A 13,355-nucleotide genomic window follows, 5' to 3' on the forward strand; every position below is an offset into this window, starting at 1 on the left:
AAATATGTTTGGCCATATCTCCCTGCTCTAGTTGGCACATGTACTCTGTATTCCATAGGCTGATGTGTTCTTCTTTGGGGCAGCATAGGATTCTTGCATGCACCCATTGTATTATCATTATCCATCCATGCACAATGCACAATGTGTGGGGCACCCATCAGTACAACGCTTGTATACAATGTGCCAAACTATTGACCCCTATCATTTGCCTGCTGAGCTGCAAATGAAACTTAGCTGAGTGTTAAGTAGTGCTGATTATGTCATTTTCTGATTAAGGCGTGTTTACAGAAAATTACAGAAAATGTTGGTGGGCACGAGGCTCATTGTGACACACAACGAGCCTCATGCCTACCAATTTCTGAAATTACCGTTAGCTAGAGCCTGGTGAACTCTATCACACTTGCAGATGCAGTAACTACATATTATTATTAACACCAATTCCAGACAAATGCAGAGAAAGCTCCTTCTGTAAAACTTATTTGTTTAGGTTATTTTTATATAGCTTATAAATAGTATATTGTTAGTTTTTTGTTGTAGAGTTTGTTTGTTTCTATTATTTTGTAAGAAACAAAATGGTATCATCAGCATAAGGCAGTAGTCACACACTTATGGTCAGTGTGTCCTACAGTTATTCTATTGGTTTGTGATGTACAACTAGGCTAATCCTAGCATACGCCTCTTTTAATAGATATTGGTTCTCATATGTGTTAAAAGGTTGTCAAATCTTTTTTTCAAGATTAATCCTTTGACACATACAGATATGAAATGTGAAGACACAACCATTCATTTCACCAAACTGTATCTTTTTGCTGTGGTACTGTATTAGTTTTTCTGTCTACAGTATTCAGATGGTCATTAATGTTCAAAGCCAAGTTTACGGGTTGCATTAAAAAAAACTGTGGTGGGCCTTAATTCAAATTAAGGGCCTCATAAAAATAAGCAATGAAGCCATCCGCTGGCTTGCTTTGTTTCATCTCCTTCCAGTAAATTGTTTTCTTGCTTGTTTAAAAGGTGCTCTGATAATTAGCAAAAGGGACAGGCTGAGTGTCCTGTGGTGAGAGTGTGTTGCTTGTTAAGAGCAACCCAGAACCCAGAAGATATTTGTTCTGCTTTTCAACCACAGGCTGTTAGTGTAACCTTGGGAAAACTACTCAGAATGTTCTGATATATTGCTCCATTATGTTTGGTGCACATTGCTAACATTAGAAAATTGGTCCAACATCTCACATAAGTGGGAAAAAAATGTGTTGTAGTGCAGTTAGATACCACATGCCTTGTGAGTATATGCTGATGTTCTGTTTCCGAGAGTTGACACAGTCCTCCAGAAAAAAATCTTCCTGAATTAGCTCATCTCAGCTACTGTTTTTCAAATTTAATATCGTCTGGTGATAGTACATCTATATCAGTGTTGTTACAACTGAAAAACTGGATGAGGAGACGCAAATTGAATCTATGTGACTTCCCAGACAATTTTCTTCCACTGCTACACACCAGAGAATTAAAAAAAAATCTCTTAATCCAATGAAGTGACATTCTCATGAGAAATTCATTCTTCCCATTTTAATTATAAGCTGAAACTCTGTCTTTTGTATTTCTGAATCCCATCTCTGTTTTTGTCTCTCAGCAGGTGTGAGCAGTAACCAAGTAGTTGTTCCTGAAAAAGTGAATGCAGTGCTGGGAAAGAACATCACACTGGGCTGCCGAATAGAAGTGGGTCCCAGCCTCAGCTTCACGCAGAGCTCCTGGGAGCGTCGTCTTCCTTCAGGCACTATTACCCTGGCGGTATTTAATCCCGAGTTTGGAACCTCATATTCTTCACAATATGAAAAACGTATCTCATTTGTTTCCCCTTCAATACGAGATGCCACCATTACCCTTGAAGGAGTTGACTTTACGGATATCGGGTCCTACACCTGCAAAGTGGCTACATTTCCTTTGGGCAATACACAAGCATCCACCCGTGTTAATGTTTTAGGTAAAGTACTGCTTCCTCACTTCACTTCCTCACTGAGTGGTTCTTCATATTGTCCTTAAATCTCACTTTTTAATGAAGGTCATTGTTTGTTGTTATTAAGCAAAGCCTAGGTGAGCACTCAGCGTCTGCCCTGGAGGAAACAACGGCTCCCTGAAGCAACCTAACGTTTAAATTACAGCCTGGACACATGCCATGTACATTTAAATCCCTGCAGGAATCTGAAGCTGCATAAAGGCTGCTTTGGTGTGGTCCCACCTATCTCCCTCCCCCACTGTTACTTTAAAAGAAAAGCCAATGTAACTGTTTTTATATTCACAACATTATATCAAAATGTTTCACAGAGTTTCCATGGCATCCTCTGTAAAGTCACTTAGGCCCTACATGCAAGACACAAAACGGAAACCTTCTCATTCAGCAAGCACATAAATATAATGCAGCAAGTTCAGTGTGTCCCAGCTCAATGCAACTTAGTTGCTTGCAACAACAGTTTAATTGTAGGGTGTGACACAGGGTGACTCTCATGACATTTAGTTGCGTTTTGCTAAGCTGGATTACAACTAGTCTGCACCTCTTTCCCTCAAGGCTGTGACGATTGTTGATAGTTTTCTCTCCTTTAACCGTTTGTCCATTATGTCCTTAAGTGATAATCAAAGCAAGGTTATTTGCCAGGTCACTAAACTAAAAATGAAAACTACCTGTGGATCCCTTCTGAGCTTCCAAATAAAATAAACAACACAAAGCCGTATTATATTTTAATGGGTTTTCCCATTATTATGTTCTTATTTTATCCAAACACAAAGCATACATAGAAAGCAGCATATGTTCCTTTACATAGAAGTTTCTCACTGTAGCCTCACTTTCCAGAGGAGCAGAAACACTGAACTTTCCCTGTGGTCAGCGTATGTTTCAAGCCCTAAATTGGTGCCGTTGCTGAGAGGAGATTGCAGTGTAGGCAGCAGCAGGTTCTCATCATCCTCCAGAGACTGAAGGTGACTCTGATGTCTAATGAGCGGTACATTAAGTGCTGCTGTGACAGCCATGGTGTCTAGAACCTCACAGGGTTCAGTTACAGCTTTCTGTCTTCTCTGAAAACCTTCTTGCATATTTTGTTTTTGTTTTTTGGGGGGTGGGTGGGTCTTATATGGATGCATATATCCACACTCAAACACAAAAGCACATCCTTAGTCCTGCTTTACATTTCAGATGTAATTAGGGTGTGGTGTATATTCTTTGCAGTATGATACATGTCAAGTGGAATGCAGATTATCCCACAGAGTATTTTTCTGTGAGAGTGCACGTCACGATTACAACACCAAAAGTCAGCAGGTTCAGAGAGGAGTGCCTTCCTCATCTCTGCTTTGTTTAGAGGTGACTTTTACAGTTTCCTCCACCACTCTTTTGATCATGCAGCCCCACTGTAACAAGTCCAATGTGAACAACAACCACAGCAAACAAGAATTTCTGAATAAAACAAAGGTTTCTGGAGAAAACGTCATGGTTAATCCAGCATACGATTGTGTACATAATATTGGTTTTCCAGTGTAAATCAAAGTTGTTTTAGTTTCAGCTTCAGTTTGTAAGTTAACTTAAGATTCCCAGTTTTGATTCCTGTTTATATTCTGAGGTTTATGCGAAGATAGACGACTGCGTTTTCGTTCCTTTCAAGTGGACTAAAGTAAATCAATGATACTTTCAAGCCCATGAATAATGCACCAAAGTCACGACAAACTTCATAATGATCAACAGGTGCAACAGACGTCGGGTTAATTTCAACCCTCACACAATTTTGATGCAAAACTTGCTATGAATAGTATCAGTATCGTGAGACACAATCTCAATAATTGTATTAGCTTTCTCACGTTCTTTCATTTTATCTTTGTGTCAACAGCAACTCATAAAAAGGGCCAAAGCTTTTAAGAAACAGTTCAACAGGAAATGTTCTTTGCTATGTGAGCCAAAAGTCCTCGACATTAAACAATAGGAAAGAACCAAAGGAGGAAATTTTGACACATGACCCATTGTTTTCAGATACTTGCAGGGCAAAAGGAAAACTACTGAAAATATAATTGGCTGTCTTTTAAACAAAACACACTAAATTACTGGCAAGATGTAAGTGTGTACTAATAAATGGTCCTGCTGATAACTCTTCAGAGGTTTAAGCTCCTCTGACTGTTCATATGGCCCAAATTGCAACTCTGTTCTTGAGAAAAGAGCCCAGCAAAGAGATGGCTTTTTCCAGTCTGTTGCTATATCCGAACTACTGCTTCAAACAGTTAATATTTCCAATTTGTAATTTTTTATGCTAGATTTTACTGTAAAAATGTCCAAGTGTTTAAGTGCATGGCCATTGACCATGCTGTTAAACCTTTTCTTTATAGAGCTTTCCACTCAGCGTTTAGTCTGCATTTGTGGACAGGAAAGGGCCAGAGCAGCCAGCTTGCTGAAGGGAAATCGTTACCCTTTCCCCCAACAGATTTCAACTCATCCAAAGCGTCCCCCTCCCTTTTTGACAGCAACTTCAAATTAACACCCCTGACTGATTTAGGTATTCTGATGCTTCAGCCAGCTCGCGTCCGAACACAGAGCTGCTACTGTTTATAGTCAGAGGCCTGCAAGGAGGGGCAGGGAGGAGGGAGGTGAATAATGTGAGGTAGAGGACTAAGAGCAGCGTCCCCACCCCGGGACAGGAGACGCCAGGTTATTTTTGGAAAAAGGCGGTGCCGGTAGTTATTTGAATTTGTTGTTGGAACTCCTGCCTGTCTGGGGTGTCTTAAAGATGATGGCCTCGTCTTGCAGCGCTTGCCCCCGTGCACCACCTTTAAAACTGTCACCACTGTAGTAAGTGGAACAGCTGTTAGTCTTCATTTAAAAGAGGCAGCTAAGGGGAGACGGTTCAGATTGTGCACTGTGGGACAAAGAATAAGGCAATGGTTTGTGATATGTTTATTTTGTGATAGATTAGAATAAGACAAACAGTTTTTACTGCTTTACACAACAGGTAGAGAGTTGAATTCTAGTCATGTCCCCCTCACATGGATCTGTTTTGTTTCTCTGTTGAGAGAGAAACAAAACATTTCTTGTTGCGTTTAAACATTGAGTCGTTCTCAGGAAGCTGATGTATCATTACTTCACCTCGAAAGTGCTGAGAAGAGTACGGTAACTCAGCTCCTCGTCTTCCAGTACAACAAAGTCAAATATAAACACAGCACAGTGTTGGCTGCACAATGTTTTTCTTCAAAGTCACATGCCTGCTTCAGGTATTGATGCACTTTTCACAGAACAGGACTAATGGAGGTTACTGCTTTGTATTACCTTCACTCAGACATACTTTATGTTTGACACACAGCAATAAAGAAGTCTCCACAGAAATGTGTACATATAATTGAATCGCGTGGTTCATTAATTTTTAAAGCATATAGGTGAAATGGAAGAAGTCAATCTGTGCTCTTTTGGCAGTTAAGTACACTGAAGCCTCCGGGCATTATTTATTCATATTCGTTCACAACGGGATCGATATTCATTTTGTAATCTTTCCCCCGTTCTGTCATTTCTTCCCCCCTCCTCCTTCTCTTCACTCTCCCTTTACACAGTGGAGCCGAAAGTGTACGTGTCCGCAGGCCCCACAGCTCTGCTGGACGGTGGCAATGAGTCACTGGTGGCCACCTGCATTGCAGAGCGTGGTCTTCCTGAAGCCGAGGTCTTCTGGGAGACGGAGCTGTACGGGCGATCTGAGAAGCAGAGTCAGAATGAGGCAAACGGCATCACCACCGTACATGTGCGCTACATGTGGCAGCCACGGAGCTCCGCCCAGGGGAAGACACTCACCTGTGTGGTGAGACACCCAGCCCTGCAGACAGAGTTTCGCATACCCTACATGCTAAATGTCCAGTGTAAGTAATGAAACATAAGACCTCCTTCCAATATAGATACCTTAGTTTTGGCTAACTGCAGATACACAGTGTGGCTGTAATACCAGTGTTGAATTAATTGGCTGTATTCCTGCTGAGGAAGAGCCTAGGAATCATCCTCGCAGGCTTAAATTAACATTGGTTTTCTAACTTTGTTTAAATAAAATGTAGCAGTTAATAAAATGTACCGATTTTGTATTAATTAGTAAAATAACAGATAAAAACAGGCTCAAGATTAATTTAAAGCACATTATCACAGTCTTGTCTTAGCTCTGAGAGAATCTTTAGGCTGCTCCATACTGCTGTCATTTACAGCCACAAAACCATACACATGTCATGAGCTTCCAAGAGTCAGCTGAAGTGAAATAACATTAGTAAAGTTGTGTACAACACATTATGTTACCATAAAAGCGATAAAATCTACTGAACAAGCATTACACTCAGCCAATGTCCTCCTTGTGTAATTTCTCTATCACTCAACATAATACGTTTAAAGGAAGAGGAAGAGGTGCTAAAACACTGTTGTGTCAACTCACATGACCATAGATTTCAGTTAAGTAAAAAAAAATTCTCCCAACACACAAAGAAAAGCTGCTGGCAGAGCTGTGTGAAATCCCTCCAAAGTGCTGATAGCTTCCTTCATGCTATGTTATCTCTCACGCTAGTTGCTGATACTGAGATACATCTACCACTTTGATCTGGCATCCACATATCAAATCTTTGCATCTTTGTTTTTAATGTCAACACTGAGGCTGCTAATACAGATAAATAAAATTATTAATCATCACTTTAAAAAATCAGCTGTCTTTAAAACAAAACAAAAGTCTCAAACACAGCTGAAAATGTATGTAGAGGTAAAAGTATCAAATATAATCTTGCAGCCACTGCACTGAAATGCTTTTACAATATAGAACAAAATAATCATCATTATTATAACTATATTTTTAGCCCTAAAACAACCAGTGTATTTTATCAATATTAACCCGTGCTGCTGCCTTGATTTGCAATGAGCATGCTCAGTAAATGTTTCTTCCTCGCCTATAAAAGAGCAATTTAGGAGTCGTCTTAATGTTCTAATCATTGATGCATACTTCCTTGGCGAGCAGTAACGTAACTCTGTGTTTGGACTGTGTGAGTGCTGGCTAATGAAGGTGTTTTATGAAATATTGATCAGACCTCAGCAGGAATTCAAGTAGCAGACTTGGGCTGCTGGGGGCAGCGGATGGAGACGCAGAAAAATCAAGGTTAATATGGGAAGAAAGGAGCTTCCCAGCTCAATAAATCACACCAAGTGCAGAGGCAAGGGATTCTAAGTGCAAAAGAAGCACAATTTCAACGTTGAACCGTGTGAAAGGGTCAGCGGACATTGTGGGCCAAGACATCTTCTTGTGCGAAATAATGAGTTCCTCATTTATCCTCCAGAGAAATCAAAATGAAAAATTGGATATCTAAGACAGTGTTTGCCATGTTTTATTACAGTGGCATGTGCTGGACTTCATTTAGGCATCCTCCCGTCTTCCTTGATTTTTTTTTTTTTTCCCCTTTGTCGTGGCGACGCAGTAGAGTGTATTATTAGCTGCAGTTCATCTGCTGTCTGAGTCTGTCATTTTCGAACTTTCCACCAACCCAGGATCATTTGTTTGTTCGCTTGGCTCGCTTTCACCAACAGATCCTGTGCCCTGTTACAGTCCTGCAAAGCCTTTTCTTTGTCGTCGTTTGCTGCTGTGCTTTATAATACGTGCTTTGTTTCCTCCGGAAAAGCTCATTTGTCATCAAGCTGCAGGGATCACAATGACTGATTGTGAAGTCCAAGTCTTTTAACTTGGAAAAGAAAAAAAAGAGAATAAATGATGGTCAGTGTGACCAACCCGACTGCAGGAGGAGGTTAAAAAAAGTACAGTAAAAGGATGATTTTTAAAGATTTTTTATTGTATTTTGTTTTACAGTTGCACCAGCGGTATCCATCATGGGAATTAGCAAAAATTGGTACGCTGGCCAAGCAAATGTGAAATTAAACTGTGAAGCCAAGGCCAACCCAGCTGCGCGTCAGTTCACATGGACCAGGTCAGTATGCCTCAACAGTCTCTGATATGAGAAATACAAAAGATGCATTATATCTCTCACACATATTATTATACTGGTCAATCAAATAGCTCAATAATTAACACAGTTACTTGCAAACTGTGAAAAGCTTACAAGTTCTTTCAGCTGTAATTCAAATGGATAAACTGACTAAATGTGGAATAAACTAAATCTGCAGTACCCAGGCAGGGGATTAATTTGGAAAGGAAAGTGCTGAAGGCAATCCAAGAGCACTATTGCGAAACAGAATGCATTAATCATTTCATCTGAGTTATCTTGTTTGCACAGCACCACCAGCTATAGATCTAAATTTGGACTTAAGGAATTCAAGGCCAGGTACTGCTTAGACTCAGCTGTTGTAACCTTTGCAGCGCTGAGTAGTGTTTGAGTACTGTAAAAGCGATGCCCTTGTCAACTCATAAACCCGAGAAAAATCTTTTGTTGTCTTAAAGCAGTCGGGAGTTTATATTCATGATCTGCACTACTGAAGAATGTAAATAATAGAAGCCAGGGGTAAATACTCTCTATGGGTCATCAAGTAAAATCTCACTCACGGGGAAGTACACTGAAACTTGTGTGTTAGCTTAGTTGATCAGTAGCTCGTCCAATACCGGGCTCAAGGGACTCTTTATTAGTAATTACTACGGGACTGATCAGCTGTTGTTTGGTTCATTTGCAAATACCTAAGCTGGGTTTAAACAAACCTCAGTGAAGCAATGAAGTGAAGAAGCCTCAGTCTATAAATTACCTCCAGCATAACTTTCGGGCCTGGACACTGGAGCTGTCGAATGCACTGCTGCGCCCATCGGGAAGACTCCCTGCTATAAATAAAAAGATTCCAAACAGTTCATGCATCAGAGCAGCGCTGGCCTATTGGCAGCTCTTTGTCATCATCTTGCTTTGAAAACAAGGACTATGCTCTCATTTGGGCTGACAGCCTCAGTAAAGTCTAGACAGCCAACCTCTTTTGGGCCAGACCTTGTGTTCATGCAGAAAGCTTTTTCCTCTCAACTGATGGCAGAGCAGGCAGCTCAGATTATCATGTGATCTTATAATAGTTGCACCAGGAAAACTGGACCAACAGCGCAGTGATGTCATCGCAAGTTTTGAATAGCCTTTTTCAGTTGTACATCGAAAATGATTTATCTTAAATATGAAGTAGTGATGGTTTTTTTTCATCCCTGCAGGCTTTTTTCTCTGTTGTACAGCACGCTGAAATGTCTGTCTGTCATGTTTAATTTGTGTACAGGTTGGATGGCTTGATGCCTGAGGGTGTTGAGATCTCAAACAATAGCCTTGCTTTCACTCGGCCATTGGAGCGCAATGATTCTGGAGTCTATCACTGCGAAGTGACGAATGACATCGGTACCAGCAGTCAGGTTGTGAACATCTGGGTACAAGGTATTTTTTTTTTCTCCCTTTTCTCTCTCTCTAGCTATTTAACAGCTCTCTTGTTGCGTTTTTTTTTTTTTTTTTTTTTTTTTGGTTGTGTTATTTAACCATCTCCAGGGTTTTCACAAGAAAAGTTGTTTGACTAATTTAGACAACTAGTAAATTAGTTGCCAGGAAGGTCCCTAAAAAGAAATCAAAACAGCCATTGTATTAAAACCAAGAGCGGGTCAACTTAGCCCCTGCAATCAGATTAGAGTGGAAACCCTGATGTGATCTCAGGAAATCTTGAGAGCTTACTCACTCTGAAACTAAAATGAATAACTGCCTTTTTGCATTTTTCATGCTTTTCTCATGTAGGATTAAATTCTTTTTTAAATCAGGGCCCTTATCAACACTTTTAGCAGAGCTAAGTCTTTATATACGTATAAATGCCCCTGCTCTGATCCGCTTTCACACATTCCTGGCAACAGAGGAGCACGGGGTGCAGATAGAGTATCAGTACCAAACGTTTCCAGTGTTGTGGCTTTGGCAACATTAGATGTTTCAGATAAGGAAGCGGGTGTTTACCCCTGCTTGCTCAGCAGAGTACGCACTCATGTAGCCTTTCTCTGTGTTTTGTTTGAGGTCAAGTTTCACAGCAGGACCTAGTGAATTGTGCATGCAGATTTGCAGTACACACAAGTTTGTTTTTGTACACCATGAAATATGTTATTGAGGAGTTGTTGTTGTTTTTTTACAGCAGCAGTTGCACAAATTGTGATCGAATTGCGTTAATTGAGCACTTTAGAAATGAGACTATCAAGTAGAGAAAACCTCTTAATTGTATACTGGGGCTTTCCTGCAGTTGGATTTGTTGAATGTTGTAGATCCATTGAGATATATATATATATATATATATAAAAATAAATAAATTCTTGTCATAAAACATGTAGCTCACTGAACTGCCCCCGTCTGCCATCAGGGTGTGGATCCTGAGAACTCTACATCATTTTATTTTCATTTCTCCTCTCTTTCTTTTAATCCTATTCCAAACAAAGCTACTGCTGCTTTTGGCCACGTATTCCTCTAACACACTCAGTCTTTTTGGTTTCCCATTGTCGAAAGGAGTGAGCTGGAGATGTCCCAAAAAAAGTCTGTCAAGCTCCATCTGCGTACAGTCCTGGTTTGGAGTCCCGCTCTAAACAAAAGCACAGCTGACATCCTGTCCGAGATGGACTTGCGCTGAGCAATTATCTTGCTTCTCTTGTCAGATATTACAACTTGGACATGCGGCCCCTTGCCTCTCTGTCCTGTAGAGATAGTTGGGTTGAGCTCAGTGATATTTCCTCCACACACCCTCCCCAGAGTTGTTTGGTGTAGCTGTTTCACATTCCCAGTTGCGTACGCAGCCTTGTGGTTTTTGGCCGCTCGTCTCTCAAATGATCAGCTACATAGTTGCAGACGCTTGTAATCTGCGTGGGGTTAAAATGTGCCGCTGCAGGGTGGGATTGATGGTGACTGATGAAGGAAGCGATTGCCAGTATATCGGTTCTCCGACCTTGATCTGTCTTCCTTTTCCTCCCTCCTGCTTTTGCTTTACTCCTGATCCTTCAGGCTCACACACTGTGTGTAATTGTAGGTAATTAGATTCTTACTCAGTTACCAAATCATGGAAATCATTATAGCTCTATGGGGATTCAGATTTTGATAACTAGTACTTAAGAACCTCCTGGTGATGCAGACCTTTTATTAGTGCGAGTCATATTGCTTTGTAGTCGGGCCTTTGATGTGCCTGCGCACTGATCGACAAGGAGTGTCAGACTGCTCTTCGTTTCAGAAGCTGGAGGTCATCATGGAAGCACTTATCCTGACCTTGAGCTCCAGGCAGCCCTTTCCTCTGCAGCTGTAGCAGAGAGCAAATCAGATGCAGGAACCTCACATCGATCAGTGTTTCATCTTCTCACATGACTTCCCCACAGCAGAGTTTAGAGGGGAAAAAAGAGGGGAGAGCTAATCACACTTTCTCTGATGCGTAGGAGTGCACGTCCTCCGATCCCTCTCCGTCTCACTGTCATGTTCACGCACACATTGACATTTAACACTTAACCTCTTTCTGCCCTGCTCATTTCCCCCTGTTTTGCTCTACAGCACAGCTTTCAGCAGGCTCTCTCTCTCTCTCTCAGGAGAGGCATGTGTCTGTGCAGTGTTGGTATAAATTGATCTAAAAACCATTCGCACTTGCTTTGTTACAGAACATAAAGTGTAGTCTTTTTTCCTTTCAGTTTTATGACTCGTCTCTCCATCTGCTGTCTTTCCTCTCTGGTTTAAATCATTTCATCACATTTGCTCTGCAGATCCTCCCCCCACCACCGCAGCCGCCAGCACCACTGCCTCTGTCCTCCACGACATCCCTGGAACCGGCACTGCCGTGGACCGGCGGAGAGCCCCGTTCACCTCCCCCACCTTGGCGTCCTTACACGACAGCAGCCTGGGTACTATAGTTGGTGGGGCAGTGGGAGGTGTTCTCTTCCTGATCCTCTTGCTGATCCTTGGCGGGGCTTGCTATATGCACCAACGTCGAACCTTCAGAGGGGACTACTACACCAAACAGTATTTGGGGCCCTCCGACATGCAGAAGGAATCTCAGCTGGACGTGCTGCAGCCGCACGAGCTGCAAGAGGTCTACGGGGACAAAACGAGCAAAGGTAGCCAGGATCTGAAACCCAAATTGGGTGGAGATATCATTTACCCCGACTACACACCTGAGCGCAAAGACAGGGACGACTGGGTCGACAGGGGAGATGCCAACAGGGGTTTCAAGGAGGGAAACTACTACCCAGATCACTACAACAGCCAAAACGTGCACCCCTGCGGGCCTCCTGTGCACAGCCCCATAGTCAACAACGGCTCCCCCTATCTCCCGGAGGACTGCTATGACAATGGTACAGACAGCGACTACGTGTCCCACATGGACGGATCTGTGATTTCACGCAGGGAGTGGTATGTTTGAAGAAACAAGCAAATGGAGGGGGGAGAAATGGACAGCTGACTGAGAATAATTTGACAAATGACAGATTTAAATATCATTAAAAGCTGTGTCATTTCAGTTAAAGGATAAAAGAACATTTCTCAGCTCAGTCTCACAATGAGCTCTTTGAACAATACTGCTCTGCCTTGATTTTAACCACTTAAACCTTAAGGACATGGACATGGATTGCGTTTCACTTTTGTGGCATTTCAAGGAGCTGCAAATATGCTGGAGCGCCTCGGTGATGTTATCTGTGTAGGTTTAAGAGGCTTCAGCGTACAGTGACGTTTCATCTGATGTGAATGAGGTTTTTCATTCTCGTGTTTGCTACCTGTCTTTGTCGCAGGTCACATGTCAGGTGTTCAAACCCTTATCAGTGAAGTATTTATTGCCCTGACTGACTGAGCTCTGCTCCCATTAAATTCTGTGGCATTAAAAAAAATTATCTCATGATTGCTTACAGCCTTTTCGTACAGGCGAGCTGTTTATCATGACCGCGATCAGTATTTCTAGCAAATTATATTGCATGGTTTTGTTTTGGGTTTTTTTTGTTTTCCAAAGTATGTTTGTAAGTGAAAGGGAAAGTCGTGTTTAAAAGGGAGAATTACACAGGCATTGTACCAAAGGAAAGAAAGCTGGCGTTACATAGAGACGCTGCCCCCGTGCACAGCTCTTCTGTGGCTTTTGTCATTTCACAGCATCTCCTGGAACTTTGTTATACAATGGAAAACCTGAGCGCAGTCACGCTTTGTGGATATAGTTTTACTTTCAGCTCCGATCACTTTATTTTGTTACATAGTTGTTGTTTGTAAAATGCCAGGCCTGGTTGATTTGGAAACACCCGTGGATTTGATGTCACAGCAGCTATGTACAAAGCAAAAGGGGCTAGTAAACCGCTCAACTCAACACACCTGATCTGATAAAACTGCGAATGGGAAAAAAAAAAAATCAGTCATTGCTATCTGCCAAGGTTTTTTGGAAGACGATTTCT

At 41.7% G+C, this 13,355-nt stretch overlaps 1 protein-coding gene across 2 annotated transcripts in view; it reads left to right on the forward strand.

Annotated features, from left to right (window-relative positions):
• nectin3a (nectin cell adhesion molecule 3a) overlaps positions 1-12,544 on the forward strand; it is a 31,973-nt gene extending 19,429 nt beyond the window's left edge. Inside the window, exons 2-6 of one of the 2 annotated variants that reach the window (XM_085130444.1) lie at positions 1,628-1,975; positions 5,566-5,865; positions 7,830-7,947; positions 9,215-9,366; positions 11,691-12,544. In XM_085130444.1, coding sequence (XP_084986570.1) covers positions 1,628-1,975; positions 5,566-5,865; positions 7,830-7,947; positions 9,215-9,366; positions 11,691-12,346 — 1,574 coding nt within the window. In that variant the 3' untranslated portion in view covers positions 12,347-12,544. Of the gene's footprint in view, positions 1-1,624; positions 1,976-5,565; positions 5,866-7,829; positions 7,948-9,214; positions 9,367-11,690 lie in introns of both variants that reach the window. The other variant, XM_085130443.1, reaches the window with a different exon arrangement.
• The last annotated feature ends 811 nt before the right edge of the window (positions 12,545-13,355 follow it).

The sequence above is a fragment of the Neolamprologus multifasciatus genome, chromosome 14, assembly GCF_963576455.1.
Source record: "Neolamprologus multifasciatus chromosome 14, fNeoMul1.2, whole genome shotgun sequence".
Taxonomy (NCBI): Eukaryota; Metazoa; Chordata; class Actinopteri; order Cichliformes; family Cichlidae; genus Neolamprologus; species Neolamprologus multifasciatus.